The sequence below is a fragment of the Scyliorhinus canicula genome, chromosome 2 (genome assembly GCF_902713615.1).
Source record: "Scyliorhinus canicula chromosome 2, sScyCan1.1, whole genome shotgun sequence".
NCBI lineage: Eukaryota > Metazoa > Chordata > Chondrichthyes > Carcharhiniformes > Scyliorhinidae > Scyliorhinus > Scyliorhinus canicula.
In genome coordinates, this window is record NC_052147.1 from 100,633,358 (window position 1) to 100,658,341 (window position 24,984).

The 24,984-nt window shown below is 45.9% G+C and overlaps 1 protein-coding gene across 1 annotated transcript in view; it reads left to right on the plus strand.

Annotated features, from left to right (window-relative positions):
- Positions 1-24,984, plus strand: part of ltk (leukocyte receptor tyrosine kinase) — a 261,905-nt gene that overhangs the window by 231,230 nt on the left and 5,691 nt on the right. The window contains exons 15-20 of the mRNA XM_038784003.1: positions 1,996-2,125; positions 9,731-9,828; positions 10,351-10,443; positions 11,815-11,916; positions 15,841-15,975; positions 17,296-17,386. Coding sequence (XP_038639931.1) covers positions 1,996-2,125; positions 9,731-9,828; positions 10,351-10,443; positions 11,815-11,916; positions 15,841-15,975; positions 17,296-17,386 — 649 coding nt within the window. The remainder of the gene's footprint in view (positions 1-1,995; positions 2,126-9,730; positions 9,829-10,350; positions 10,444-11,814; positions 11,917-15,840; positions 15,976-17,295; positions 17,387-24,984) is intronic.

Here is a 24,984-nt window from a genome sequence, read left to right on the forward strand (position 1 = left end):
CAGATGAGGGCCCAAAATGAAAGGAAGTCCCTTGGATATAAAACAAGCCAGTCCTCTGCTGATTTGTGCAAAACAGTGAGATGGATGGAAAGCTTCATCCAATCAGTCTACTGGAGAGAAATGCGTGGTTAATTATTGTAAATATGAATAGTTTTTTAAAAATAAATTTAGAGTGCCCAATTCATTTTTTCGAATTAAGGGGCAATTTAGTGTGTCCAATCCACCTACCCTGCACATCTTTGAATTGTGGGGGCGAAACCCACGCAAAGACGGGGAGAATGTGTAAACTCCACACGGACAGTGACCCAGAGCCGGGATCGAACCTGGGACCTCGGTGCCGTGAGGCAGCAATGCTAACCACTGCGCCACCGTGCTGCCCCATAAATATGAATAGTTTAGAGATAAAGGGGAAGGTACTAGCTGCAAAAACGGTCAGTCAGGACAATGTGGGGATAGAATTTTAAAATATTATACTCCATATTTTAAATATCTTGAACATTAAACAGTATAAGTAGGTGGCTCATCGCCTTGGAGATGGGGCAATGCCAATGTTGGTCTTGCCAGCGACGCCCACATCCTGTGAAAATCTTTTTTGAAAATTGCACAACGGTACTGTGAGTAATCAATATTCTGGTTTGGTATTCCATATCTGTGAACAACATTACTGATGAGTTATAAATGCCAACGTGGAGAATGAACAGAAGCTGAGAAAGAGCTTCAAAAAGCTGACTGCTCTGAACATAGACCCATGAAGATCAAAGACAAAGGCTAGAATTTTCCAGCTTGCATGGGGGCACGCACCCCACCCGAACCCGTGCGACGACGTCGGGCACGTGTCCCCACATCAATGTGCCCTTGTATTTCAGTCAACAACGGGTGCGAGTGAGAGTCGGGAGTGCACCTGCCAGCAACTGTAAGGGGCAATATGCTCATTCAGCCATGACCCTAATTTACCTGGCCGGTGCACATACCCACCGCTTGGCGCACAGGCCCATCGGCCAGTGGCAGTCACATTACCATTCCCAACCCATGGCGGGATAAAATGTTCGGGATAAAAGAACATGTTTGGGGTGTCTGCTACTCGATTCTGAGAGTTTGCAGCAGTTTTCTAGGCACAAATTCCATTGCAACAATACAGGCGTCCGAGCTAGCTACTTCCAAAGGCCGCCTGCACCGTCACTTCTCTTCTCGCTCTTCCTAGCTGTGGCATTTCGCACTGGTTGGCCAGCCCACATGAAATTGCCCGCCAAGGCTAATTGTGGCCAGAGTCGGCCAATTGCACACGCCAAAAAGGTGAAAGATTCAGGCCAAAGAGTTAGACTGAGAGTGCAGTGGGATATTTCGAGCACACCCACCATCTCATTACTTCTATCATTTTACATAAAGCACAGCTAGCAGTACTGGTGAGTGCTAAAGGAAGGAGGATTAATTCCTTTGGGTGTGTCCCCAGCCCGTGCCCCCAGAACATTTCCATTTTTGATTTGTATGTGCATTTGGGAGCCTATCATAATTCTGAGTGAGTATGTCTGTACAGATTTTTGGAATTAAATAGAACTCATCCTCACACAAACACAACTAGTTACATTTCCAGAACTCAATAGTCCATAAGGAATGGAATTACAGAAGATACAGTGTAAGAAGAAACTATTGCCTGTTCTATCAATTAGTCACACTTTCTGCTCTTTCCCCAAAGCCCTGCTCTCCTCATCTCCCCTTATTTTATCAATTACTTTAAAGCTGAGTCCTTAAGTTACCGATCCTTCTGCAGCAGAAACTGTTATAGGCAGGGATTTGTTAAACAGGTGTTGCAAGGAGTTCATCGACATTTTATACAAAACTATCCATACAACATATAATAAATTAAGTCCAGATGAGACGTCCAGTTGCACGATTCCAACAATGTTGGATATTTTCTTTCTCGAACTTGATGTATGTTTATTGTCCAGCAACTTTGTGTTTTGACGATTTGTTTTTTCTCCGTTGCCTTTTAAACAGCAAGTTTAACCATCAGAACATTGTCCGATGCATCGGTGTGAGCCTGCAAGCTTTGCCTCGGTTTATCCTTCTGGAGCTCATGACTGGAGGGGACATGAAGACTTACCTCCGTCAAAACAGGCCAAAAGCTGTAAGCACAAAAGTGAACACTTGTGATATTCTTTGTGTGGTTCCCCATGTATCATATAGCCCAGATTAGGTCCAGGACTGGGGATGGGGGAGGATGAAAGCTTTCCTGTATTTCCTCAGGGGAGCACTCCTGGAATGCTGAACAGGACACACTTGCCTTCACAAACCTTCATCTCCTACTGTGGGCCATCAACTGGAGGTCCCACAGCTCAGTCACCTGCCTCACTTCCTTTTACATTTAATTGGCAGCGCCGATGATATGATCGGGCCATGGCTTGTGCAGTGTAAATTAAGTCCCTCTGATTTTTTTTGAGGGAGCCTTACCCATGACCTGATTACTTCACCTTACAATTGAATGGGTCAGGGATAAAATTGGGTTGGGGTAGGTTTGCCGAATACTTCATACTTTAACTCCTGCCGGACCCTCTTCCGCTCATCATGGGGTGGGAGTGGGTGTTTCAAATCAAAGGATAGAGTGGCTGGTTAAGTACGGTTACATGAACACAACCCCCCCCCCCCCCCCCCCCAGTTTAGTGTAGTTTAGCTCTTAAGCCAAAATGCCTGCTACAACATGGCAAGCACAGAACTTTGCAAACTGAAACGGAAACATTTCACTTGCCTCTCCTCCACATTTGTTCCCCTCTCTTTCTCGAAGGCAAGCAGTAAAGCTCTCTCATCAAAACCATGGCCTCAAATGATAAATTGTTTTACCTTCCTTTATACGTATGTATAAGTAGTATTTAATTTTCACAGAAAGGACCATCAATTCCTCATCCACTATGTTTCATGCAAAACATATAGAACAATAATATTAGGAGACTTTAATTACCCTCTTGCAGACTGGGAAGAATGTAATGTTAAGGATAGGGAAGGATGGAATTTGCAGGCAATATGTACACGGGAGAACTTTCTCCATCGCTAAGTTCAATATGGAAGGAAGCAGCATTGGATCTGGTTCTGGGGAATGCAGCCATACAAGTAGAATGTGTTACAATAGGATATAATTCAGCTCACGGTGACCACTACATAATTCAGAAGACCATAAACCATAAGATATAGGAGCAGAATTAGGTCATTTGGCCCATTGCATCTGCTCCGCCATTCGATCATGGCTGATATGTTTCCCATTCCCATTCTCCTGCCTTCTCACCGTAACCCCTGATTCCCCCTATTAATCTGTCTGAAAAGCACTCTGACTTTGTCTTCACAGCCTTCTGTGGCCAATAAGTTCCAAAGATTCACCACCCTCTGGCTGAAGAAATTCCTCCTCACCTCAGTTTTAAAGGATCGTCCCTTCAGGCTGAACCTGTGCCCCCCACCCCCACCCCCGGACAGCACATCCTTCCATAGATACGGGGACCAAAACTGCTCACAATATTCCAAATGGGGTTCGACCAGAGCCGTATACAATTTAAGTAATTTTGGTAAGAGACCAAAAACCATCAAAGGTGAGCAGCACGGTGGTGCAATGGTTAGCACTGCTGCCTCACAGCACCTAAGTCCCAGGTTCGATCCCAGCTCTGGGTCACTGTCCTTGTGGAGTTTGCACATTCTCCCTGTGTTTGGGTGGGATTCACCCCCACAGCCCAAAGATGTGCAGGGTAGGTGGATTGGCCACGCTAAATTGCCCCTTAATTGGAAAAAATTAATTGGGCACTCTAAATTTTAAAATAAACTATCAAAGGTAAAAATGCTCAACTGGGGAAAGGCTAATTTGATTTATTCAGTCATAGCACAGGCATATGAAGAAGAAGCTCTGAAGAAGAATCGTATGGACCCGGAATGTTCATCAACGCTATTTATTTTTCCACAAATGCTGCCGAACCTGCTGAGTCTTCCCAACACTTCCTGTTATTATTCCCTATAGCACAGGTAGACTGGGAAAGGGCGATTTCAGAGTAGAGAAGTAGTGGAGCAATAGAGAGGATTCAGGGGAGAAATAGCTCAGGTACAAACTAGGCATATACCTTGGAAGTGAAAACATCCAAAGTGAATGCACTCTGGGTGATGAAGGGAATAAAGTTCAAATGAATCAGAAATAAAGGGGCATATGAAAAATGTCAGGAGAAAGATCCAGTCAAAAATTGGGAAGAGTATAGAAGGCATGGGAGTGAACTGGAAAATGTAATAATCGAGGTATCGAGAGGTTGCAAAAATAGTTTAGCAGGTGACATTAAATTGAATCTTAAAACATTTCTAAACATATAGAAGTGTAAGTGTTTATTGGGGAAAGGCTTGGCTTACTTTGGGTGGTCTTCACTAAAGGTCTGGATAATGTGAAGTTTACACTAAACAAGGGAAGGGAAGTTATGGACAAAATAATAGAGAAGGAAAATTAAATCATTACTGAAAGTTGGTAAGTCTATCCAGGTGGAGTCTATCCTATTTGTTGAGAGAAACACAGGTAGAAATAGCAGAGGCTTTGATTACAATCTTTTAGTCCTCATTGGAGTAGTATACAGGAATAGTGCCAGAGGACTGGAGGGTTGCTGATACCATATCCAAATTCAAGAAAGGGCAAAGGAATAAACTTTAAAAAAAGACGCCCAGCCAGCCTAACAATTGTGATTAGAAAGCTATTAGAAACCATTATCAGGGTGTTACCCTCAAACTAGGGTGGCAGACAGAGAAAAACCTACACAAGATATTTCACACAAATCACTCTTTATTAATGTTCAAAGCACTTGATAAATACTGAACTGCTCTTTACTTCACTTAAATCGCTTGTTAAAACGCTAATTACTTGTTACAATGAATCACAAGACTCATGGTTTGGACTTAATACTACCCGTTGCAAGGTGAGGTGAACAGCCTTCCTTTGATGAGTGTCTTCTTTCCTGAGTCCTGGACTCAGGACAGTCTTTGCAATAGTGGATCCTGCAGGCCATTGCTGGGGAGGCTTTGGGCCTTCATCTTTTATCCAGTTTCTTCCAGAAGGTTCTTTAGCCACATACACAGATGACCTGTTACCCTTTTTCCTCAATGTTAGCTTGCAAAAACAGCACGCATCTGCTGGCCTTCCTTTCTTTATTTGTCTGTTGAGTACGTCTTATCACGTTTGCTCGCAAAAACAAGCTGTTTCACAGGCCTTGTGTTCTGTAAGGTTGGCTACTTTTCTCATCAAGCTTTGAAGAGGTTTTAGCTGTGGGCCAGAATTAATGTACGTTTCAACAGGTATGGATTAATCAAGGAGAGCCAGCATAGGCTTGATGGAATTAAGAACCACAGAATTTTAACAATGCAGAAGGAGGCCATTCGGCCCATCAAGTCTGCACTGACCCTCTGAAAGAGCACCCTTCCCTAGGCCCACTCCCCTGCCTAAAGGTAATTGATAAAGGTAAATTGTGTCTGACTAACCTACTTGAATTCTTTGATGAGGTAACAGAGAAGGTCGATCAAGGTACTGCTGTAGATGTTGTATGCATGAACCTTTGGAAAGCATTCGACAATGTGCCACACAGGAAGCTTATTAAGAAGATGCAAGCATGTGTAATTAAGGGAAAAGTGGAGATAGGGGATTGGTTTAGTGATAGGGATCTGTTCTGTTACCCAAGGATGAGTTTTGGGTCCATTGTTTTTTTTCAATATATTTTATTCCAAACGCACAGTTACATTCACAAACAGTAATCAACTTACAAACAGTTTGAAAAAGGTTTTCCCTTTTTTACCCCCCTCCCCAAAATAACCCCTTATTTCACCCCTCCTACCCATAAGCCCCTCCCCCTCCTCTTTAAACAGGGATAGGAAGAGCTTCTACCTCATGAAGAACCCTTCTTCCTGTGTGCATATTTAATTTTCTCTAACTTCAAGAATTCGATCAGATCTCCCAGCCTTGCTGAAATCCCCGGTGGCACTGCCGATCTCCAACTCAATAGGATTTTGCACCTTGCAATCATCGAGGCGAAGGCCACCATGGCAGCCCCTTTCCCCTCCAATAGTTCTGGCAACTCTGAAACCCCAAAGATTGCCACCAAAGGGCACGGTGTCAGCTTGACTTCCACTATCTCTGATATTGTGTCAAACACTGCCGACCAGAAACCCCTCATGTTTGAGCACTTTGACCACGCGCCACACAATGTAAATATAAGGTTTGATCCAGGTCAGACCCAAAGACCAGGGTGGAGGTTGGAATTGGGACTCTTGGCGGAGAAGTAGTTCTGTGCGAAAATGACCCGAGTGACCTGACAGAGTATGGGTCTTATAGACCCATCTCCCTGCTAAATACGGATGTGTAGATCCTGGCAAGGTACTAGCAAAATGTTTACAAGGGTATGTGCTTGAGGTGGGCTCAGAGGACCAGAATGGGTGTGTTAAAGGGTGGCAGCTGGCCAGTAATATTAGGCAGTTGTTAAATATAGTAATGACTCCATCAAGAGAGAGAGAGCTGGAGGATATTATATCGATAGATGCAATGAAGACCTGCGATCGGGTAGAATGGAGGTACCTGTTTGAGACCCTGAGGAGGTTTGGGTTTGGACTATTGCTTATAGCATGGCTACAGTTGTTATACACCACACCCATGGCGAGTGTGAGGACAATGGGACGGGCTTGGGGTATTTTAGGTTGCATAGGGGAATGCGGCAGCGATACCTGTGTTACCGTTGTTATTCGCGCTGGCAATTGAACCCCTTGCCATTGGATTGAGGGAGTCCAGAGAGTGGAGGGATATTGTTAGGGGAGGCAGGCAGCATAGAATATCGCTCAATGCCGATGACCTAGTGTTATACATATCAAACCCACAGGAGTTTATGGACAAGATAATTGATCTGTTAGGGAAATTTGGGAGGCTCTGGGATATAAGCTAAATTTGTCAAAGGGTGAGGCATTTAATGCCCAGGGAAGGAGTGCAAATCTGGAAGTTTTGCCTTTCAAACTGGCCAGGACAAGATTTAGATACTTGGGCATACAAATAACACATGAATGGGACACAATGCACAAATGAAACTTGTACAGTTTGGTTTAGGTCGTGAAGGGGGTTCTGAAGAGGTGGAATTCCCTGCCTTTGTCCCTGGTGGGAAGGATTCAGACAGTTAAGATGAATGTACTACCGGGATTCTTATTCGTCTGCCAAACCCTTCCAATATTCCTCCTGAGAGCTTTCTTTCATAGGCCGGACAGATCAATTTTGGAGTTTGTGTAAACAGGTAAACCTCCCAGGATTTGGAGGATCTTTTTGCAAAGAGGGCGGAAGGTGGGGGGGTTGGCACTCCCAAACCTATTGTGCTATTGCTGAGCATCAAATATAGAGAAGGCGTGGCTTTGGTGGGGGGGATGGGGTGGGGGAGAGGAATCAGTGGGTTTGGGTGGAAGAGGCCTCTTGTGTGGAATCGGGTTTGAGGGCCATGGCAGCAGCACCACTCCCCCTCTCTCCAGGCAGTTATGCTGGGAATCCCGTGGTTGCAACTTAGCACAGAATATGGAACCAATTGAGGCGATACTTTGGGCTAAGAGGTATGTCAGCACTGGCTCCATTATGTAGGAACCATTGGTTTATGCCGGGAAAGATGGTGCGGTGTAATTTAGGTGGCACAGGGAAGGTGTAGAACGGATGATTTTTATAATAATCTTTATTATTGTCATTATGGGTCACGTGATCCATTCCTATTATTCCCCCTCACTTCCTACCCTGAGCTCACCACATTGGATTGGAATATGACACAGGTTGACAGGGGCCATCCAGGTTGCTGATTGAAAATCCTAGTCAATGCGGGGATGGGGCCTCAGTAGACCCCCATAATTGTCAGTAATTGGCATGAATTGGTAGCCCTTTGAGACATAGTGGGCAAGGGATCTCACCCCGAGGCGCCCTTGTAGAAACTGGTTTGGAGTCAGGACTGTGGTGGCCAGTGGGGTAAAATTGTGTGTGCCTGCTTGCCTCCATTTCAGACCCCGCACTAATTTAAAACCTGGCTTATATCTGAAAGAAAGAGAGAGATAGAAAGACTATGTATTACATTTGTGAGATTTAAGGTAAGACCCTCTAAACCAGGGGTGGGCAAACTTTTCCGTGCTTTGAATCATCTAATCATATCTCATATCCTCCAACTGATTTCTCCCTCATGTACTTATCAATCTTCTCCTTGAATCCACCATTTGTCTGAACGTCACCATGTGATGCTGACCCCATATTCTAAGCACTCAACAGGATAAGGAGTTTCCCTGAATATCCTGAGTAATAATGGTCTCTGATTTAGGACTCCCTCAAATGTAGAAACTGCATCTGTACTCTTATCGAACCATTTTAGAATTTTAAAGACCTCTATCAGGTCATTCCTCTGTCTTCTCTTTTCCAGAGAAAATTTCCCCAGCTCTATACAATCTTTCCTGATAATTATAACCATCAGTTCTTTGCAAATCCTTCCTGTACCTCCTCCAGTGCCTCTCGACCCAATTTGTGATATGTGTTCAGTGTGTCATCTACTCAAGGGTAACATCTCTTCTTTGTCCGTTTAAGTTCAATGGATGGCAATGAATGACTTGAAATTGCTAGGAGGCCTTTAAATGTTTCGCATACTTAGGGGACGATCTCACGGAAAAGCTTCTAAATGTCATTTGTGGCGGGTTTTGCTGGGAATTTCCCGTCGGTTCTGCCAGCGTGTTCCCCACCGTGATCTCACGACACTTAGTCACTCTTGGGCCCTGGCAGTTTCTCACTGACTTAGCCCACACATCAAATTATTTTCATCACTGGGGAGCTGAACCCGCTGGCCAGATCGGCTCCTCAGAGATCGGGTCGCCATTTTGAAAGGTTGTTTCAATCTCTAATTGAGCTTACAGGTCCTCCACATCGCCACCGATGGGTAATGTCACTTCTCACACATATGGGTATTGTGGTGATATGCATCACTGTAAATACACAAGGGGTTAATGTAAATACACGTAGACTAGAAAGACACTAGAGGGAGCACCAGAGATATAATGATACAGACATTCAACCAATAGGCCAGTAAGATAGGACACGACCAATGGGCATTCAAGACACACACAGAGGTGACACTACCACAGGGGGGCATTACACCAACCCATATATAAGGACCCAGTACACATGATCTTCCTCTTTCCAGTGGAGACATTTATTGAGTACACAGGGTTGATTGAAACACATCACACCCACCACGTGGATTGTAGCAGACTGGGTAGATAATCTGAGTAGCTATAGCAGGGTTAACAGTAGAGTCGAATCCAAGTAGGAGAATCGTTAACAGTTTAATAAATGTGTTAAAGCTATCTCCAAGTCTGAACCTTCCTTTGTCAGAGTGCACATCAAAGAAGCAGCTCATGCTACGTCAAGAGCATAACAAAACAGGTATTACCCCACACACCCCCACCCCAACTGATGACAACTCGCATTAAGGGTGCCCATTTCAGGCCTTCCCACGCCCCCACTTTCGGGCCCCCCAATTCCTGGATCCCTAACCTTCACCACTCCAATGTTCCAGAGGCCCCTTCATACCCTTCCTGCACTCCTTCACCCTTCATATCCCCATCCCCACATTTACCGGCAACGTTGCACTCCCTTCCAGGTGCAACGTGGTCGGTAGATCACGCTCTTAGACCAATTTGTGTGGACCATCTCACACCAGCACTATTTGTAATTCTGTTTCAGACACAGACATCGACACTGACAATGCTGGACCTTCTGAACATGGCCAAGGACATAGCTTGTGGCTGCAAATATCTGGAAGATAATCATTTCATTCATAGGTTAGTCATGAATTTCAGCGAATAGAACTTTATTTTAGATAGAAGAAGATGGATACATGAAATGCTGTTTTAAGTAATTACACCCAGATTCTCCAGTCTCATCCATGCAAGACCCGTTGTGAGCGAGAATAGAAATTTTGGTGTCCCAGCCAAAAGTCCACTCACTCTCGTCGGCTCTGGAAAATCCTAGCCATGAGCGACGGTGGAAGATTTTGGCCATTGTATGTACTGTAGCAATGCGAATAGTTTTACTGCAGCTAAACACGCTGTTATTATTAATCAATATATGACATAATAATAATAATCACTTATTGTCACAAGTAGGCTTCAATGAAGTTACTGTGAAAAGCCCCAGTCACCACATTCCGGCACCTGTTCGGGGAGGCCGGTACGGGGATTGAACCCGCGCTGCTGGCATTGTTCTGCATTACAAGACAGCTATTTAGCCCACTGTGCTAAACCAGCCCCTGCCATATTGGCGGCAGTATTATTTAATCCTGTTTCTGGGTTTTTTCTTCTCAGGGACATTGCAGCAAGAAATTGTTTACTGACCTGCAGCGGACCCAAGCGAACAGCCAAAATTGGAGACTTTGGGATGGCACGAGATATTTATAGGTACGTCAGAAATCCTTGTGTTAGAGCTGAGCTGCCGCTCTCCAAATGAACACCAGACCAGTTCAAATATGCTTTGATATCAAATTGTTGGGCACCAGCTCATTGTGCCATTTGCCTTTGAGTCAACACAACCAATAAGCAAAGCTTCACATGGATTGTGGCACCCATGTCAACCATGGACATAATTGATTACACCATCTCCTCCAACACCTCTCCTATGGCCTCTTGTCCCGATCCCACCAACTACTGGAGACTCCCAGGGATCTACCCTAACCCCCATCTATTCCTCATCTCTGTGCTGCACCTCAGTGACATCACCAAGTGACAGCCATAGCAGCTTGCAGGTGGGCTGAAAGGCAACATTGGGCTTCAGTCCCTCAGTGGGTGGATGTCTCACCCTTGAGAATTGCCAGCCAATCTGATTGGTCAACAGCACCGGTTTTCAGTCGTGGGCATTGCCAGGACAGAATGCAAGCCCAGGAAGAAGAGAAGATCATACTGAAGCCAGGTAAATTTGGCCTTTTTGGGGAGGAAGGGATTAGACAGCCTAGGGAGTAGTGCAAGGGGGATGGGGTGGAGGGGAGGAGTAGGGGGAATGGCTTTGGAGGCCAGGTGGGAAGGACCAAGTGGTGTAGTAACCATTGTGGTGCCCCAATTCACAGAGAGCACCCCCAAAGGACCCACCCCCAAACTTCCCAAATCTTAAACACTTATGTTTTTTAAAAATGACCTACCAATTACCACACCCCTGCCCATGCCAACCACATGATGGTGTGGGCAGCATATCATCTAGCTTGTTAACAAGCGCAAGTGCCCCTTTTATAAGGGCCACGAAGAGTCCAACACAAGTTCAAGAGTCAAACAAAATGTAACTTTATTTACACTAATGTTTACATAACAGCAGTAGTTCACTACTGGTCTTCTCTCTATTCGGTACATAACTGGCTGGCTCTAATTATACAACAGAAAAAGTTAACGATTGCCCTGCGCCCTTATCGGAGGACCTCATACTCCCCAAGATCCCTGGGCTGACCAATTGTCTCTACCGAATAGGATCTGTGCAGCTTACAACAGACCCACAATTACTTATTTCCAAACGGCGGGTGGGCTGCCGATTTCAGCATCCTCCCACCTACCTTGTTATGGAGGACAGCTCTGGGGAGGAAGGAAGGTAGTGGTCTCGGCAACCCTTGTATTTTGCATTCCCCCCCCCCCCCCCCACCCTGCTGGAAGCATGCTCAGTGGGAGAACCATAAAATCCATCACTGTATAAATGCAAATTTGTGTTTCCTCAATGAGGTTATCTTCAAAAGCTCAGCTGACTTCCTGGATGTAGTTTTTATTGCCTAATTCTGATGTTTCTGTATCCAGGGCAAGCTACTACAGGAAAGGCGGGCGTGCCATGCTGCCAGTCAAATGGATGCCTCCAGAAGCATTCCTTGAAGGAATTTTCACATCCAAGACAGACACATGGTAATACGGGAAAGCATTGTCACACAGCAGGCTTCCGGTAGATTGTGCCTTCAATGTCGGCATCTGAGTCCGCACCTGCAGGCCTAGTACATGATCTCTCCCTCGGCAATCTGTCATCCTTCAAGTGGTGCAAGCCATCTTCAAGTGAGGTCAGAGATGCTCAAGATCCTGACCCAATGAAGCAGGCCTGCAGCACGGGTAGTAATGTCTGCCTCTCTCATTATAATGAGTTGTCAGCGACAATTTAACATGCTGCCTGTTATCACGTCAGCAAATATGTATCCTGTGCTTCCTACCTCAAGAGTATTTTGGGCGTGATTCAATTTCTAAGCCATTCTACTGGGACGGTGTTAGGATAATAAGGCTGACATCTTGTCATGAGACAAGTATAACAATTGACACTTACTCAGCACCTTTAACCTCTTGAAATGTTCCAAGGGGCTTAACTGAGGAGAATATTTGTCCATGAAAGTCCAAAAATGTGGCGGTTGGGTGGATTGGCAATGCTAAATTTCCTCTTGGTGTCCAAATGTTAGGTGGGATTATGGAGTTACGGGGGAGTGAGTCTTGGTTGAGTGCTCTGTCAGAGGATCGGTGCAGACTCAGTGGGCCAAATGGCCTCCTTCTGCACTGTACGGATTCTACGATTCTAAAGCAGCATTAGGACTGGTGATTAAAAGAAGATCTACAAGTTAAGTTTGATGGAGGCTTCTGAAGGAGGGTAGAGACAGAGCAAGGCATTTGAGGTGAAAATGGGTGATCTGCCTTCTTGAACCGCTGCAGTCCAGCTGGTGTAGGTACACCCGCAGTGCTGTTGGGGAGGGAGTATGTCGCTAAACAAAGAACCTTTGGATGGTCCTTAACTTTTAGAATAATCTTGGAACGATGGGAGAATTTAGATTAAGTGAGGGAGCTGTGATGTTACTTTTGACAATGAAGCCACATATTCCAGTGCACAACAAGCTGAATCTAGCTATATTGGCTATTATTAATGCCCAAATCACCTAATCTTGAAACATAAGCAAGTGGATGCATAGAAATCTTTTTCCATTAAATGGAGAATCTAGCCCACTGGGGTCAGTCAGAGTGCAATTGCAACTGCCTGTCAATTTCAGAGTCGAGGTCAGCAACTGGGGTATCTCTAGCTTAGGAATAGCCAAGTTAGTTATTGGCAAATGACTGCAGAATCTTGCCAAGCAACACATGGAATTCCATGGTCATCGATGCCTTCTAAGGGCACAGTTGCTGAAGAGAGAGGGAGAATTGTGTGCTATGTATGGTCCACCCTGAAGCCCTGTGACTTAAGAATACAAGTATGGGATCAATGGCAATAGGAGACAGTTAGGGACCGGGAACAAATTAGAGCATCAGAGGAATAGATAAGGGAACTATTGGACAGGTGTGTTGAATTGGCCGGAGGACATTGGAATTTTCAGAAGTGTCTGGAAGGAAAGCTTGGAGTTAGGCTTTAGAGGAGCATTCTGCCAGGCAGTAGATGGTTTCAGAACTTTTTTAAGCTGTTACGGTATTGTGGATATTAAAAGTAATTGGAGGTGTCTTTGTTTCATTTCCTATTTTCACGGGATATGGGCATCGCTGACAATGCCAACATTTGTTGCCCATCACTATATGCCCTTGAGAAGCTGAGGCACCTTGAATTGCAGTCCATGTGGTGTAGGTACACCCACAGTGTTGTCAGGGTGTTCCAGGATTTTGTCCCAGCAACATGAAGGTACGGCAATTTAGTTCCAAGTCAGGATCGTGGCTTGGAGAGGACCTGCAGGTGGTGGTGTTCCCATGGATTTGCTGCCCTTGTCCTTCTGGATGGTGCAAGTCCCAGATTTGAAAGGAGTTGTCGAAGGAGCATTTGTGAATTGCTGGACTGCACTTTATAGTATGACTGCCACTATGCTTCACTGGCGGAGGGAGTGAATGTTTGAGATGGTGGATGGATTTCTTTGTCCTGGATGTTCCTGAATTTCTCGAGTGTTGTTCGAGACGCATTCATCCAGACAAGTCAAGCTAGAGATCTTATTATCCACTCCTCTTATTATCCATACTTTTGAGAATGTGTCAAAGGAGTAGCCATATTTGCAGTTGAGGAATGTATATGGAGCGTGAGGTGTATGAACAAGCTGGATATCACAGAATGGGAGGAAGGAAAGAATAGACAAGGATTTAAATAACTAAGGATATGCGTCACAGTGCAGAGGCAGAGGAGGTTTTGACTGAGGAATGTTTGGGACACTCGGTCCTGGAAGCAAGAATCCTGAAAGAGAAATACAAACATACAAAGGAAAAGGGCCACTGGTTTCTCTAATCTCTGTCACAGAGTTGAGATGCCTTGTGCTTCTTGATAAGTCCACGCCCCACCTCACCCAGAAACTAGATCATCTCCTGGGAGTGGAGCCAGAAAAGAAACGCAGGCCAACTAAGTAGGAATGGGGGCAGGGGCGGGGAATTGGATTGCGGTATGGGGAGGGCAGAGTTGGTGCTAAATGGGGACAAAATCCAGTAAATTCCTCTTCAAAGCATCCACACCCTCCCACACCTTTCGGGCAGAGTTCCATTGACTTCGGCAGGATTGGAAAACCCGACCAGCGGGAGGGGCTGTAAAATTCCGCACATGGTAATTGAAACTTATCAAAGGGACCACTATAGCACTGATTAACATTACCAGGTACCTAGAGCGATACGGTGGTGCAGTTGTTGGCATTGCTGCCTCATGGCGCAGAGGATCCAGGTTCGATCCCGGCCCCGGGTCACTGTCCGTATGGACTTTGCACATTGTCCCCGTGTCTGCGTGGGTCTCACCCCCACAACCCAAAGATGTACAGGGTAAGTGAATTGGCCACGCTAAGTTGCCCCTTAATTGGAAAAAAGAATTGGGGGCTCTAAATTTATTTCAAAACCATTACCAGGTACCTTCCTCTTGTATGAGATGATCTCCAATTTAGCCAGAATAGGTCAACCTCTTACTTGAAGAAAAAAAGGTGGGAGAGGGTGAGGTGCTTAAGGAAAGTATTGGGGAATTAAGGAACAAAGTAAGACGGGAGCAGGTAATGATTACCTTGTTACGCAAGGTTATGCTGAGTTGTGAGTGATAATAAGACAGATTCAGGGAAAACATTGCTTAAAAACTCTGGCTCTCAGATCTCTGCTGTCAATTGAACATATTCCCAGTTAAAGCATCTGATGATTGATGCTGTTGATGGGCTGCACTGAAAGGACTTTTTTTTAACATAGTGGAAAGTAATAAATTAATGAATGTTTTTGTTAAAGTTCTTTTTACTCATTCTCAATCGGGTTCATTAGTTCTATAAGGTGTATCGTGGGTCAACAGGCACATAAGTGCCATAACTTGGCAAAGGGGCACAAGAGGTCATGGGGATAGGTGGGGCATAGTTTGGCATAAGGGTCATGAGGGACCGGTGGGTGAGTGGAGGGCTAGAGTTTGATATAGGGACCATGGGAGTCGGGTGGGGTACATAGCCTGGTACAGGGGTCATGAGGTGGCATGGATGAGACGTGGGAAATGTGTTGGGAGGGCGAGGGATGTGAAGGGTAAAGGCTAGAGGGTCAGTTTGTTTTTATTTTAAGTGGGTCAAAGTGTCACAGCGCCAAAATAGGCCTTTTAATCAGCCCGGCTCTACACCCAGCACCCCCTGTGGGTTGCCCCTGAACTAATCTCTGGGTCAGTTGGCCTGACTGCAGCCCATGTCCAGCCCCCAGTCTCTGCAATCCCCATCGTTCTGCCCTCACCACTACCCCCTTAGCAATGAGGATCCTGCCTTTTGGTGACAAAATTCCAGCGCCTCATGGCCCGTTTGCATTCACTGTTTCTGAAGTGCTATTGGATGTCCTGAGGGCATGTGAAGGGCTCAATCAATCCAATTTCCTTCCTTCTTTTAAATGTTACTGTAGGTCATTTGGTATGTTGCTGTGGGAAATTCTGTCGCTCGGATACATGCCATATCCCTGCAAGAGCAATCAGGAAGTCTTGGAGTTCGTAACAAGCGGTGGAAGAATGGACCCACCCAAGAACTGCCCAGGGCCTGTGTAAGTATTTCCAAGAGAAAGATAGAGATGTCAAGCTGGGATGAATTCAAACAATTGGATAAAGCAAAACTGAAAAACGCCCAATCAATAACATCGCTAAATCCAGGATCAGTAAGACCATTAAATATAACATCAAAAATACTGAGCAATTTTGGGCAGCACGGTGGCGCAGTGGTTAGCACTGCTGCCTCACAGCACTGAGGTCCCAGGTTTGATGCTAGCTCTGGGTCAGTGTCTGTGTGGAGTTTACACATTCTCCCATGTTTGCGTGGGTTTCGTCCCCACAACCCAAAGATGTGTAAGGTAGGTGGGGGTGGATTGGCCACACTAAATTACCCCTCAATTGGAAAAAAATAATTGGGTACTCTAAATTCATTAAAAAGATACTGAGCCATTCTGATTAGTAATTTTGCTAAATAAGAATTAATACCGCTGTTAAATACAGGATCAATAATGCTGTTAAATACAGGACAATTAATGTTGCTGAATACAGGCGCAGTGATATTGTTGTAGACAGGGTCAATAACAATGGAGAATTCCCCTGTGTTCTGGTGAATATTTATCACCCAACTAAAATCACAAAGACAAATTATCAGGTCATTGTCTTGCCATTGTTTGTGGGACCTGGTTGTGAACAATTTGGCCATTGTGTTTCCTACTTTACAATGGTAACTACATTTCAGAAGTCCTTTTTTTAGCGGTATTAATCCTTATTTAGCAAAATCACTAATCAGAATTGATCAGTATTTTTGATGTCATATTTAATGGTCTTAATGATGCTGGATTTAGTGATGCTATTGATTGTGCGTTTGTCTAGAGGTTGTGAAAGGTGCTACATAGGCAGCATGGTGACGCAGTGGTTAGCACTGCTGCCACACAGCGCCGAGGACTTGGGTTCAATCCTGGCCCTGGGTCACAGTCTGTGTCCCCCACAACCCAAAAGTTTAAAAAAAAATGTTTTAATTCAGAGTACCCAATTCATTTTTTCCAATGAAGGGGCAATTTAACATGGCCAATCCACCTACCCTGCACATCTTTGAGCTGTGGGGGCGAAACCCACGCAAACATGGGGAGAATGTGCAAATTCCACACGGACAGTGACCCAGAGCCGGGATCGAATTAGCAGTGCTAATTCCCGCGCCACAACCCAAAAATGTGCAAGGTAGGTGGATTGGCCACGCTAAATTGCCCCTTAATTGGAAAACAAATGAATTGGGTACTCTAAATTTATTTTTAAGGAGTGAAAGATACAAATCCTTCCTTTTATTCAAATGATGGTAGATGGGCGTTGGAGTAATTTATCCAATTCTGTTTCTTTAGATATCGGATTATGACCCAGTGCTGGCAGCACCAACCTGAACACCGGCCAGATTTTGCCACCATATTGGAAAGAATTAACTACTGTACACAGGTATGGAGCTTTACATGTACTCATTGGAAACAGGAGGGCTAAAGCTGCTGGGTTCAGCACAGGCGGAATCAGATCCGCGTTCAGTTTTACACCCCATTTGATTTTCCTTCTCTGTAAAGATAGAGGGCTGTCCCTCCCAAGCTAGTCTCTGTGAAAAAAAGCTAGCTTCTATGGCTATCAAAGGATGTTAGGGATCAGGCAGGTGATGACGATTGAACATGTTTGAGTGTGCTTTCTTCATAGAAATGAACTGAATTTAGGGAATATAACTGTGGACTCTCATCCTGTGACTGGCCGGAGAAGGGAAAATATGTACATTTTTGGGAGGCAACTAAGGAACCGTTGACCCAAGGAGAAAATAAAAGCCCAGAAGTTTCAAAAAGCAACAAGGCCCTAGCCCAAAATGTCAGGGTCTTTTACTGGGGAAGTGGCTTGTCAGCCACCCTTAGATTGCCTCAAGTGATCGGCCACCATTGTCAGCATTGGCCCTGATGTCTTAATGATCATGGTCTTGAGTGTCAGTTAACATGCAGTGAGGCTTTGTGTCATCTGTAGATCAGAGATCAGGAGGACAGAAGAAGGGTTTTGGATAGAAGCCAGATTGAAAGGTTTTGGGGTCCTGAACACCCCCAAACAGCAGGAGAGCAGGAATAGATGAGATAGTGCATGAGGAGAAAAACAATAGCACTGACTTGGCCCGTAGATTACAAAGTAGGCCATTGGACATCACTCTAGAGTTATTACTAGTGTAGACTGCTATTGGTGAATGGCCTATCAACATCCATTTATTGTGTTGGAACAGGTATGGCCACACTGGCTATCAATGTGCGATATTGGAGCCCTGCACCTGACATGACGGTCACTACATTAACCCTATGATCCATAAAGATTGTTTAGAAAATATTGTTCTGGAGGAACCTGTTTCTGGCATTGTGAGACTTGTACCCCAACAACCATCATGCTACAATAGCTTATCTAAAGGAGGGAAACGGCCAAAGATGCAAGGCAGGAGTGTCATCAGTCAAAATGGATGCTGAGGTGAAGAAGGACAGGTGACCAAAAGCTTGGTCAAGATGATAAATTTTAAGGATGGTAAATTAAAGGGGAGAAAGGATTAGTGAGTTAGAGAGACATAGACCAGAAATTCCAGTGCTTAGGGCCTAGTCAGCTGAAGGCACGACTATCAGTGGTGGAGTGAAGGAAATGGAGATGGACGACACGACAGTTAGGTGAATGCAGAAATATCAGAGGCTTGTAGACTGGAGGACTTTACAGATGTAGGAAAGGGGAGGTCATGGAGAAATTTAAACATGAGGATTAGAGTTTTAAAATGAAGACATATAGAGATCAGACAAAGAAGTAAGCACGCACAGGAGTGATTGGAGATCAGAACTTGTATTTACATTTATGGAGAGTGGATAAAAGAAAGACTTCATATCATGCATTTCATGACCCCGAGACATCCCAAAGCGTGTGTCCAGCTTTCTCATGGCAAGTTCCCAACAACAATGACTGATAATTTGTTAGTGACATGGGCTGAGGGATAAATATTAGATCAGAACTTGTATTTACATTTATGGAGAGTGGATAAAAGAAAGACTTCATATCATGCATTTCATGACCCCGTGACATCCCAAAGCGTGTGTCCAGCTTTCTCATGGCAAGTTCCCAACAACAATGACTGATAATTTGTTAGTGACATGGGCTGAGGGATAAATATTAGTCAGGACACTGGTAAAAATGTTCCTACTTCTCTTTGAAACACTGACAATGGGATCTTTAAAGTCCACCTGAGAGGACAGAAAGGACCTGAATTTAACATCTTGTCTGAAAGAGGGAAGATAAGAGACTGACCTGGAAAGCTTTAGAATGGTAAAAGCTGACAGAAGGGGAGGGGGAGAGACAGAAGTTCAAAACTGTGATGCACGATCAATAACTCCCGAAGCGAGATTGTAGGACAATTGAAGACGTTATTGAACTAGATGTTTCCCCTAGCAGCACAGGTACAGAATACAGCAGCTAGGGAAACACAGACTCTTATACTCCGCCTTACTGGGCGGAACCAGCAGGCAGGCTTCACCAATGATCTTACAGTATCAGGTACCTCCAACACCAATGATCTTTTCTTTTAAAAATAATTTTCCCAATTTTTGAGGAGTGAAAAATTTTCACAAAAAATCAAAAACAAAAAATATCAACAAGAAAACAGTATTAACAACAAAAAAGAAAAAAACACAAAAAAACACCCAAAACCAACCCCCCCCCCCCCCCCCCCCCCCCAGTAACTACAAAAAGAAGAAATAGATTAGCACCCGGCATATTCTACAAACACATGTACACATTTCTCCCCTCCACCGAAACAACCCACCCCCCCCCTCCCTCCCTCCCTCTCTCTCTCTCTCCACCCCCCCCCCCCCCCCTCATGTTGCTGCTGCTGCCGGCCTATTTCCCTACCGTTCTGCCAGGAAGTCAAGGAAAGGCTGCCACCGCCTGAAAAACCCTTGTACTGATCCCCTCAGGGCAAATTTCACCCTCTCCAATTTGATGAACCCCGCCATATCATTGATCCAGGCCTCCACGCTTGGGGGCCTCGCATCCTTCCACTGAAGCAAGATCCTCCACCGGGCTACTAGGGACGCAAAGGCCAGAACACCGGCCTCTTTCGCCTCCTGCACTCCTGGCTCCACTGCTACCCCAAATATCGTGAGCCCCCAGCCTGGCTCGACCCTGGATCCTACCACCCTCGACACCGTGTTTGCTACCCCCTTCCAAAATACCCCCACGCTGGGCATGCCCAGAACATATGGGCATGGTTCGCTGGGCTCCCCGAGCACCTAGCACACCTGTCTTCGCCCATGAAGAACCTGCTCATCCTCGTCCCGGTCATATGAGCCCTATGTAGCACCTTGAACTGTATGAGGCTAAGCCTCGCACAAGAAGAGGAGGAATTCACCCTTTCCAGGGCATCCGCCCACGTCCCCTCCTCAATCTCCTCCCCCAGCTCCTCCACCGAGGCCTCATCTACCTCCTGCATCACGTGGTACACGTCCAAAATCCTCCCTCCTCTAACCCACACCCCCGAGAGCACCCTGTCCCGTACCCCACGTGGGGGCAACAGAGGGAACCCCTCCACTTGCCGCCTGGCAAACGCCCTAACCTGCATGTACCTAAACATGTTCCCCGGGGGGAGCCCAAACTTCCCCCCTAACTCACCCAAGCTCGCAAACCTCCCATCTACAAACAGGTCCCTCAACCTCCTAATACCTACCCTGTGCCAGCTAAGAAACCCGCCATCAATGCTCCCAGGAACAAACCGATGGTTCCCCCGTATCGGGGACTCCATCGAGCCCCCCACCTCCCCCTATGCCGTCTCTATTGCCCCCAAAGTTTGAGGGTAGCCGCCACCACCGGGCTCGTGGTATACCTCATTGGAAGGAGCAGCAATGGCGCCGTTACCAGCGCCTCCAGGCTCGTGTCCACACAGGACGCCATCTCCATCCTCTTCCATGCTGCCCCTTCCCCATCCATTACCCATTTACGCACCATCTCTGCGTTGGCAGCCCAATAGTGTACGGAACAAGGTAGATGAGCTTGTGGCCCAGATTGTGACTGGCAGGTATGATGTGGTAGGCATCACAGAGACGTGGTTGCAGGGGGTTCAGGACTGGCAGTTAAACATCCAGGGATTTACAACCTATCGAAAAGACAGAGAGGTGGGTAGAGGGGGCGGGGTTGCCTTGTTAATTAGAAATGAAATTAAATCAATAGCACTAAACGACATAGGGTCAGACGATGTGGAGTCTGTGTGGGTAGAGTTGAGGAACCACAAAGGCAAAAAAACCATAATGGGAGTTATGTACAGGCCTCCTGACAGTGGTCAGGACCAGGGGCACAAAATGCACCACGAAATAGAAAGGGCATGTCAGAAAGGCAAGGTCACAGTGATCATGGGGGACTTCAATATGCAGGTGGACTGGGTAAATAATGTTGCCAGTGGACCCAAAGAAAGGGAATTCATTGAATGTTTACAGGATGGCTTTTTGGAACAGCTTGTGATGGAGCCCACGAGGGTACAGGCTATTCTGGACTTAGTGTTATGTAATGAGCCAGAATTGATAAAAGATCTTAAAGTAAGGGAACACTTAGGAAGCAGTGATCATAATATGGTAGAATTCAGTCTGCAATTTGAAAGAAAGAAGGTAGAATCAGATGTAAAGGTTTTACAGTTAAATAAAGGTAATTACAGGCGCATGAGGGAGGAACTGACGAAAATCGACTGGAAGCAGAGCCTAGTGGGAAAGACAGTAGAACAGCAATGGCAGGAGTTTCTGGGAGTAATTGAGGACACAGTGCAGAGGTTCATCCCAAAGAAAAGAAAGGTTATCAGAGGGAGGATTAGGCAACCATTGCTGACAAAGGAAGTCAGGGAATGCATCAAGGCAAAAGAGAGAGCCTATAATGTGGCAAAGAGTAGTGGGAAGTCAGAAGATTGGGAAGGCTACAAAAACAAACAGAGGATAACAAAGAGAGAAATAAGGAAGGAGATGATCAAATATGAAGGTAGGCTAGCCAGTAACATTAGGAATGATTGTAAAAGTTTCTTTAAATACATTAAAAACAAACGGGAGGCAAAAGTAGACATTGGGCCGCTCCAAAATGACGCTGGTAATCTAGTGATGGGAGACAAGGAAATAGCTGAGGAACTTAATAAGTACTTTGCGTCAGTCTTCACAGTAGAAGACATGAGTAATATCCCAACAATTCAGGAAAGTCAGGGGGCAGAGTTGAATATGGTTGCCATCACAAAGGAGAAGGTGCTAGAGAAACTAAAAGGTCTGAAAATTGATAAATCTCCAGGCCCAGATGGGCTACATCCTAGAGTTCTAAAGGAGATAGCTGAAGAAATAGTGGAGGCGTCAGTTATGATCTTTCAAAAGTCACTGGAATCAGGGAAAGTCCCAGAGGATTGGAAAATCGCTGTTGTAACCCCCCTGTTCAAGAAGGGAACAAGAAAAAAGATGGAAAATTATAGGCCAATTAACCTAACCTCGGTTGTTGGCAAAATTCTAGAATCCATCGTTAAGGATGAGATTTCTAAATTCTTGGAAGTGCAGGGTCAGATTAGGACAAGTCAGCATGGATTTAGTAAGGGGAGGTCGTGCCTGACAAACCTGTTAGAGTTCTTTGAAGAGATAACAAATAGCTTAGACCAAGGAGAGCCAATGGATGTTATCTATCTTGACTTCCAAAAGGCCTTTGACAAGGTGCCTCATGGGAGACTGCTGAGTAAAATAAGGGCCCATGGTATTCGAGGCAAGGTACTAACATGGATTGACGATTGGCTGTCAGACAGAAGGCAGAGAGTTGGGATAAAAGGTTCTTTTTCGGAATGGCAACCGGTGACAAGTGGTGTCCCGCAGGGTTCAGTGTTGGGGCCACAGCTGTTCTCTTTATATATTAACGATCTAGATGACGGGACTGGGGGCATTCTGGCCAAGTTTGCCGATGATACAAAGATAGGTGGAGGGGCAGGTAGTATTGAGGAGGTGGGGAGGCTGCAGAAAGATTTAGACAGTTTAGGAGAATGGTCCAAGAAGTGGCTGATGAAATTCAACGTGGGCAAGTGCGAGGTCTTGCACTTTGGAAAAAAGAATAGAGGCATGGACTATTTTCTAAACGGTGACAAAATTCATAATGCTAAAGTGCAAAGGGACTTGGGAGTCCTAGTCCAGGATTCTCTAAATGTAAACTTGCAGGTTGAGTCCGTAATTAAGAAAGCAAATGTAATGTTGTCATTTATCTCAAGAGGCTTGGAATATAAAAGCAGGGATGTACTTCTGAGGCTTTATAAAGCACTAGTTAGGCCCCATTTAGAATACTGTGAGCAATTTTGGGCCCCATACCTCAGGAAGGACATACTGGCACTGGAGCGGGTCCAGCGGAGATTCACACGGATGATCCCAGGAATGGTAGGCCTAACATACGATGAACGTCTGAGGATCGTGGGATTATATTCATTGGAGTTTAGGAGGTTGAGGGGAGATCTAATAGAAATGTACAAGATAATGAATGGCTTGGATAGGATGGACGTAGGGAAGTTGTTTCCATTAGCAGGGGAGACTAGGACGCGGGGGCACAGCCTTAGAATAAAAGGGAGTCACTTTAGAACAGATATGAGGAGAAATTTCTTCAGGCAGAGAGTGGTAGGTCTGTGGAATTCATTGCCACAGAGGGCGGTGGAGGCCGGGACATTGAGTGTCTTTAAGACAGAAATTGATAAATTCTTGATTTCTCGAGGAATTAAGGGCTATGGTGAGAGAGCGGGTAAATGGAGTTGAAATCAACCATGATTGAATGGTGGAGTGGACTCGATGGGCCGAATGGCCTTACTTCCACTCCTATGTCTTATGGTCTTATGGTCTTAATAGTACCCACAGAGGTTGGGCAGCGCCAGCCCCCTCCCACCTATCCCTGCCCCGCTCCAAAAACACCCTTCTAACCCTCGGAGTCCAATGCGCCCATACAAATCCCGTAATACTCCTGTTGACCCTCCTAAAAAAGACCTTCGGGATAAGGATGGGGAGGCACTGGAACAGGAACAAAAACCTCGGGAGCACCGTCATCTTGACTGACTGCACCCTGCCCGCCAGCAACAGCGGCAACATGTCCCATCCTCCTCCATTTGCTCCACCAGCCTTGTGAGGTTAAGTTTGTGTAGGGCCCCCCAGCTCCTAGCCATCTGGACTCCCAAGTACCTAAATCTCCTCCCTGCCCTTTTCAGTGGGAGCCTACCAATTCCCTCCTCCTGATCCCCCAGGTGCACAACGAACAACTCACTCTTACCCAGGTTGAGCTTGTACCCTGAAAAGCCCCCAAATTCCCTGAGAATCTTCATCACTTCCGGCATTCCCCCCACTGGGTCCACCACATATAGCAACAAGTCATCTGCGTAAAGTGACACTCGATGCTCCTCCCCACCCCGCACCAGACCCCTCCAATTCCCCGACTCCCCCAACGCCATGGCCAGGGGCTCAATTGCCAACGCGAAGAGCAAGGGGGACAGGGGACACCCCTGTCTCGTCCCCCGGTGCAGCTGAAGGTACTCCGATCTCCTCCTATTCATGGCTACACTCACCATCGGGGCCTCATATAACAGCCTCACCCAACTGACAAACCCCTCCCCGAACCCAAACCTTTCCAGCACCTCCCACAAGTACCCCCACTCAACCCTATCAAAGGCCATCTCTGCGTCTAATGCTACCACTATCTCCGCCTCCCCTTCTACTGCCAGCATCATTATAACATTCAGAAGCCTACGTATATTGGTGTTCAGCTGCCTTCCCTTCACAAACCCCGTCTGGTCCTCATGAATGACCCCCGGCTCACACCTTGTAGGTGACCCACAAACGCGCCGGCTGTAACATGCCAAACTTCACACTCTTTCTGTGGAGCACCGCATTCGTCCGGTTGTACCCGGCCCTCCGCTTAGCCACCTCCGCACTCCAGTCCTGGTAGATCCGCACCACCGTGTTCTCCCACTTGCTACTCCGTCCTTCTTGGCCCACCTAAGCACGCACTCTCAGTCAATGAACCGGTGG